The sequence below is a fragment of the Micromesistius poutassou genome (genome assembly GCF_964030765.1).
Source record: "Micromesistius poutassou genome assembly, chromosome: 4".
NCBI lineage: Eukaryota > Metazoa > Chordata > Actinopteri > Gadiformes > Gadidae > Micromesistius > Micromesistius poutassou.
The window spans coordinates 1,787,604-1,795,103 of NC_140274.1; the positions used below are offsets into that span (position 1 = coordinate 1,787,604).

General features: G+C 43.0%; 2 protein-coding genes across 2 annotated transcripts in view; both read right to left on the minus strand.

Annotated features, from left to right (window-relative positions):
• Nucleotides 1-1,076, minus strand: part of LOC311342358 (solute carrier family 12 member 9) — a 62,614-nt gene extending 61,538 nt beyond the window's left edge. The window contains exon 1 of the mRNA XM_084467205.1: nucleotides 135-1,076. Coding sequence (XP_084323331.1) covers nucleotides 135-360 — 226 coding nt within the window. The 5' untranslated portion in view covers nucleotides 361-1,076. The remainder of the gene's footprint in view (nucleotides 1-134) is intronic.
• Nucleotides 1,077-2,027: 951 nt separating this feature from the next.
• Nucleotides 2,028-7,500, minus strand: part of LOC311342360 (uncharacterized protein) — a gene marked incomplete at its 3' end in the record, with an annotated part of 8,954 nt that continues 3,481 nt past the window's right edge. The window contains exon 5 of the mRNA XM_084467206.1: nucleotides 2,028-2,243. Coding sequence (XP_084323332.1) covers nucleotides 2,028-2,243 — 216 coding nt within the window. The remainder of the gene's footprint in view (nucleotides 2,244-7,500) is intronic.

Below are 7,500 nucleotides of genomic sequence, written 5' to 3' on the forward strand. Positions count from 1 at the left end.
TTTGGTTCTTAAAGCTCAACTCAAATAAATACACTTCCAATGCGAAGAACAACTATGTTTTGTTTTTTGGAGGATGTTGAGATGAAGATGATGATGAGCGAATGATGAAGTCACATCCCAGCAGCATCACTTACCTATCCTGAGGAAGACCACCACGCTGAACATGGACAGCAGGGTGGGCACCACCACGCCGAAGAACGTGTTGAGTTTCTTGGGCTGACGGGTCGCCGGGCCCCGTCCGGGACCGGCCGCGCTCTGACCCTTGTCCCGGGACGGGGGCGCCGGCAGCCCATCTGCGGGTGCCTCGCTGCAGCTGGCCTCGGAGAGCCGGTAGTGGAGGAGGGGGGTCTTCTCCGACATGTCGACCCTCCGTGAGCTTCAGAGCTGAACAAGTTCACCCGGCTGTCTGACGGGACTCTGTAGGTGCATGCGTAACCATGCGTAACCATGCGTAACCATGCGTAACGCGCTCACCAAAGGCAAAAATGCGTAAAATGCTCCATCGTCTCAAGATGCGGCCAATAGGCGGACAGTCTATCTATGTATTATTTGTTATCTATCTATAACAGTCTCTCCTCCACAACAGTACAGTAGGATGTGGGCTGCCGGCTCCAACCTGCCCGCCTATCTTTAAAGAAAAGCAATAGTTTCCACTTTTCCGCGAAAGGACACACTTTACGCGATAAAGTCAACGACGTGTGGAAGCGAATCAATAACCCACGAGACCATCACGCCCTCCACCGCCCGTCTATCCTGTCAGTCAAAGCCGCACGGTCCGGTCATGTGACGCCGCGGGGCTCCAGCCTGTTGACTCAGGTCACGTGACCCGGGCCTCCTGTCCAATCACAGAGCTGCCCTCTGCCTGCAACATTCCTGTGAACCCGGTGTTAGTAGTGCACTAGTCCTGTCCTACATGTTAAATAATTCTAATTCTAAATCTTTATACAATATAACTTATAATTATACAATCATACCACAACATTATAACTCATTCAGGAGCTAGGGGTTCCACAACCAAGTGGTTAACACGGTGCTTACATACCATGAGGCATCACAAGGAGAATCACGGGTCACTCAAGACCTCCAACCCTCACTCGACACATCAAACAAGATAAAGCACACATTGTATACAACTACTTGACGTGTTTTGTTTTAATGCAAACTATGATGGTGTTCACTTTATCCACCAGGTGGCGCCCATCTTCCAAATCTAATCTGATCACGAGCAGCACCGAAATAAAGATCATTTTTACGCTTTCATTTGATCTCCGTGTGGTAAGTAGTAGGCACACACGAAGATGAACAAATATAAAGACAACAATCTAATCTGGTTAAAATTCATGTGTCTCACTTTTCACATTCTCTCCCTCTTTCACACACACTCACGCACACCCTCTCTCCCCAGTCTCCCTCTCTTCCACACAAACACTTTTAAGTGCTGTAATATGAAAATTTCCACAAATGTCACTTCTTTTATTGTCTACTTTCTCATTATATATCATGAGGGGATGGCCAAGATATATCCTAGTCCAAAGGAATTGATTCACACTCAGAAAGCCAACGTACTGTTTATATAATAAGAATCATCCGTTTTTAATTCCTTTGCAACATGAGACCCATTTCTGTGACCAATAGGACTTAAGTTGGTATCAAAACATTTGACCCAAATGATTGTCGTTTGATTCTGTTTATTTACATGTTCCTCTTATGAAAATGTCCTCCTGAGAACAGCTCTGTCCAACAACCACACAGTGCACACTAACAGCTTCAGTCAGCCACACAGTGCACAGTAACAGCTTCAGTCAGCCACACAGTGCACAGTAACAGCTTCAGTCAGCCACACAGTGCACACTAACAGCTCCAGTCAGCCACACAGTGCACACTAACAGCTCCAGTCAGCCACACAGTGCACACTAACAGCTTCACACACTAACAGCTTCACACACTAACAGCTTCAGTCTCCTCTCTCTCTCCTGGGGAGGGGCGGGGTCTCTCCTGGCTGCTCTCCATGAGGACACACATGATGTCTATGAGGAGGACCCAGCGCGGTGCAGACAGGCGGTGCTCTGCAGGGCGGTGGCCAGGCGGTCCAGTCTACCCCCCAGGAGGGCCTGGTATCGCTGCAGGACCTCCCCCAGGCTCCGGCTGGGCTGTGAGGGGCACTCTGCCGGGGCCCCCGGGGCCCCGGGGGCCCCGGGGGCCCCGGGGGCCGGTACCGGACTGGTCCCTCCTGGGGGCTCGGGCTGAGACCAGGAGGAGAGGAGAGACGGAGAACAACTCCTCCGTTTAATATTTAGACCTGAAACCCACAAACACTTGGGCAAAGAACACAGGAATTTATTTTAGAAGCATTTTGTCATATTTATTTGTCATATTTATTTTAAATGTCATTACATCCCGACAGCAATCGATAAATCAAATGAACCTCAATATGTTTTATTGGGGTCACCATTGGTGTAGGACTCATTATGCTTTAGGCGTGTAATCCATTACTGTTTTGGTTCTGACATCCTTAACAATGATTTGTGAAATATTGATTTTATTAATGAATTTGGCAGCCGTCTTCTCTCTGCGTAAAAGCCAACATCCTTAATTAAGAATTAAGAGAACGTGATGATGTTCTGATTCAGAGTGAGCACAACGAGAACATGATCAGGTTCATGTTCTAGAACTGCTAATCTCCCACCTAGATCAGACTGACTAGTAAATTGTCTATTATAGCCCCATTAACCAGCCCACACTCCACACAGAACAGAACGAGTCGACCTGTACTGGTCAGCGCTGATAATACTGATCATTACTCCTTTAGGCCTAACCACCAGCGCATGGACGTTAACAACCTCAAGGTCATCAATGTCCAGCCACAGAAGACCTCCTCACCTGACGTGGAAGTAAAACAGATACAATTTGGCCTCCTCATTGTCTGATCACCAAATAACAAAAGCTTTTTAGTTAATGATCTGGTTAAAGAAAACAAATTGGACTGCATTTGCTTAGTTGAAACATGGCTTAACAATGACACACAGCAGTTATCAACTACCCAGAAGAAACACAAGAGGAGGACAGGTTGCAGTTGTTTTTTCCTCACAACTTATGTTTAGAATCACAGAACTAGGTGAATTCACATCAATGGAATACCTTGCTCAAAACCGAATCAACAGTATCGTAATATCGCCCTCCTAGATACTCACCAATATTCATACAGGAGTTCTCTGAGCTGATGTCATTATGTGTTACCAGATATGATCAGGTTATCCTAAACAGAGACCTGAATTTTAAATCTAAGAGAACAGACCCCAAAAAATAGAGCTTATAAATCTACTGAATAGTTTTGATCTAACACATAACTAACCCAACCCCGGCATGGTGAGACATACTTAGTGATAACAACTGGGCTTAACATCAATAATGTCTCAATAACAGAACCTCTTCTCGACTGTCACTGTATACTCTTTGACGCTGTAATAAACCTATTACTAAAACCAGGAAAGAAGTCATGTTTCAAAAGAGACTCTTAGATGACAAAGCTGAATCGAAATTCTCTGATCTTTTTAGACAATATGAGCCACAAAGTCATGTTAACTCCTTAAATGAAATGGTAGAAAACCTCAACGATGCACTATCATCCGTGCTAGATTCTGTTGCCCCGCTAAAAATTCAAAAATAAGTCAGAAACCAGAGAGCTGGCAGAGCTATGATGAGGTCACCAAAGAGAAACAGAGAAAAAAAAACACTATCCACTGTGATATTTACAAAGATGCTTTAACTGCCTATCCGCCTAGCAAGAAAAGACTACTTCTCTAAAATGATCACAGAAACGTTCTGAGTTCTCTTCTCCACTATTGATCAACACTGCCCCTACCCCTCCACAGTCCTCAACAGTCAAATGTGTGCAGTACATCTAATGTGATACAACTAAAACTTCCCATGGTTGCATTGCATGGTTTGCTGTAGTCAGCTTTATTTCCACCATGAGCAATACTAGCTGATGGAAACTATTTTGCTGTTGCAAAATGCAAGTTCTTCACAACTGTCTCTGAATGTAACTCCTCCACCTCATTGATCCTGTGCCTATCATTCTTTAAACGGGTTTAATAGTGTCTCAAGCTATGTCCTATACATCATAAACACATCTCTTGAGTCTGGTATTTCCCAGATGCCTTTAAGACAGCAGTTGTTAAACCCCTATTGAAGAAAGCCAACTTAGAGAGTAGTGTGCTGGCAAACTACAGACCTATATCCAACCTTCCGTTCATCAGTACTTGAGAAGATAGTATCAATTCAAATAAATTCATTTTTAGAAGGAAATAACATATTAGAAGAATTCCAATCTGGGTTCAGAAGATATCACAGCACTAAAACTGCTCTCACCAAAATAATGAGTGACCTCAGACTAAACTCTAATTAGAATAAGGTCCTTCTGTCCTGGTCCTGCTAGACCTCAGTGCAGCATTCGATACGATTGATCATGACATCCTAGGCTTGTTGGTTTCTCTGACTTTAAACTAAACTGGTTCAAAACAAACATCAGAGGGAGGACATTTTATGTTAAACTAGGAGAGCATATATATCTGAGAAATATGACAATTACTTTGGAGTTGCACAGCCTAGGTCCATTACTCTTTTCTCTCTACGTGTTACCATTGGGCGATATCATCACAGAACATAATGTAGGTTTTCACAGCTATGCGGATGAAACACAATTGTACTTATCTGCAGAATCAAATGATACAGTAGCTACAAACTCCATTGCCCACTGCCTATTGGTAATAAATACATGGATGAGCAATAACTTCTTGAAATTAAATGAGAATAAAACTGAAATTCTAGTGATCGGCCCCAAAGCAAAAAGAGAAATGTTAATTGAAAACCTAGGATTGACTTCCTGGATCAAATCTGAGGTCACAAGTCTTGGGGTCATCATAGACACAGAATTACATTTTAATTCCAACATAAAGAAAGTTACCAAAACATCATTTTAGAAATATGGCAAAGGTACGACCATTCATAAATCAAAATGATGCTGAGAAGTTAATTCATGCCTATCTAGCCATTTAGCCGACTAGACTACTGCAATGCACTCGTTACACGTCTCCCTAAGAAAACCACAGACAGACTGCAACTTATCCAAAACTCTGCAGCCCGGTTGTTAACAAATACCAAAAGAAGAGAACGCATAAGTCCAGTCCTAGCCGCTCTGCACTGGCTCCCTGTAATCTACACAATTGACTTTAAGGTCCTCCTTCTTACATACAAAGCCCTAAATGGACAGGGACCTATCAAACTCTTTAATAAATGACACCCCAACATGAACGCTGGGTTGTCTGAGGCTCCCAGAAACAATCTATCTATGGATCACACTGCCCAAAAACATCAGAGAACTCAACTCAGTAGATATTTTCAAAAGGCAGCTTAAAACTTATCTTTTTATTAAAGCTTTTTATTGAGATCAGGCAATAATACCCTCTAATGCACTGCACATACATGTTGTTGTTCCATGGATTTTATCACTGCTGTTTTATGTTATTTATTTATCTATTTTAAAATTTGTTCTTTTTCTTGTTTTTAATCCATATATTGCGCTTGCTGATTGTTTTTTACAGTGTTATATTACTTGAAATTTTAACTCATAAACTGTTTTTACTGCAATTCAGGAAAACTAGGCCTATCAAATCGACAGGTTCCCTTTTTTTTCTGATGCTATGTAATGCACTTGAACTGCAATCCCTGTATGAAAGCTTCACTGACTTCTGATTCAGAGTGAGCTCAGAGAGAACGTGATCACATTATGATTCAGAGTGAGCTCAGAGAGAACGTGATCACATTATGATTCAGAGTGAGCACAGAGAGAACGTGATCACATTATGATTCAGAGTGAGCACAGAGAGAACGTGTTCAGATTCAGAGTGAGCACAGAGAGAACGTGTTCAGATTCAGAGTGAGCACAGAGAGAACGTGTTCAGATTCAGAGTGAGCACAGAGAGAACGTGTTCAGATTCAGAGTGAGCACAGAGAGAACGTGTTCAGATTCAGAGTGACGGGGAGGAGGGGCCGTTCACAGTCTGTTGTCAGCGTGTTGATGAGAGTGGTTTTGCGGTGCTATAAGATTTGATCCATCTGAAATAGTAACTGTATGGCAAACACTATTGATCGTTGATGGTGGCGTTTTTGATGACTCGAAACAGTCATCCAGATTGCACACTGTTTTCCTGGACTTTAAGGACACTTTTGTGAGACTGCCACACATGGTGATGCACTGGAGGAGAACTGTCTGCCTCAACCTTTGGTGGAGATAATATCTGATGTGTACCAAGACTCTTTCCTCCAGGTCATCTGCAGGAAGCAGTTCACAGGGCCAAGTCCACTTATGATGGGAATAACCGGCTATTAGTTCAAGGCCGAAATGGCTTGATAATACCCACTCCTTCTCAAATCTCCAAACCCTGATCAGGGTTTTGCAAATAACGTCCAGATAGCTTCCAGAGAGGAACATCATACAGCACATGTTATCACAGAGTGTTCTTAAATGATCAGGTTCAGAAGCCAAACAGACCAAATGTCCAGCCCTGTGTGAAAGACACACTGGCAATCGCTGGTATGAATCAAGACATGAAGCATACTGTTACCTAGGCCACAAGGCTGGTGAGTGGGGGGAGCTTCACTAGCAGACTAGAGCTCATAGACACCTTCCCTCTGTGGTCATGAGTCTAGAAGAAGCCTTAGTCAGGTCACAATACAACACCTTCTGATGGCATCCCTATTGAAAGAATGAGAGGTATGAACAGAGCTGCCAGTTTTTTCAATCAATTTTAGAATTGAAAAGAGAAAGAACTCTTCATCAGAACTTTTGACTCAGAAAATTGTCAACATATTTTTTTCTAAAATAAGCAGTTTATAAAACAATAAAGCTTTACAATCTGTATTTACATTTTATATGAAAAGGGTATCCAACCTTATCCAGCAACAATAAAATGTCACTCAACATTTTCTGGTAGATTTGTCAAGGAGGCCTCAAGATGGTTTCAACAAAACAATTAAAGGACAGAAACATTCAAATACTTGACTTAAGGATATTGTAATTCAACATATGGTATTTATATTCCATAATAAACAATGTTTAAAAGTTTAAAACAATTGAATTGACTAATCAACACCCCCACCAAAATGGTCCGTTCCACCCAGCGGTAATAAATACCCCTGGAAAACCCCTGGAACCCAAGCTCCAGGCTGGTCCTCAGCCTGACCTCACCGTGCAGCGGGACTAGAGTTATGTGGAACTGGACAACAACACACTCCCAGTCACCGGTGGAACCACGTGGTGGTGGTGTGGGATGAGGTGGTCCCAGACCCCTCACTACTGTGAGGTGGCTGTCCACAAAGAGACAGTGAGCCCTCAGGGACTCAACGTCCTGAACCAACCGCTCTCTCACCTCCTCCTCATTTATACCAACATGCTGTCTGAGGATTTTCTAATTGTTTACATTCAGGTAGGTTCACCAG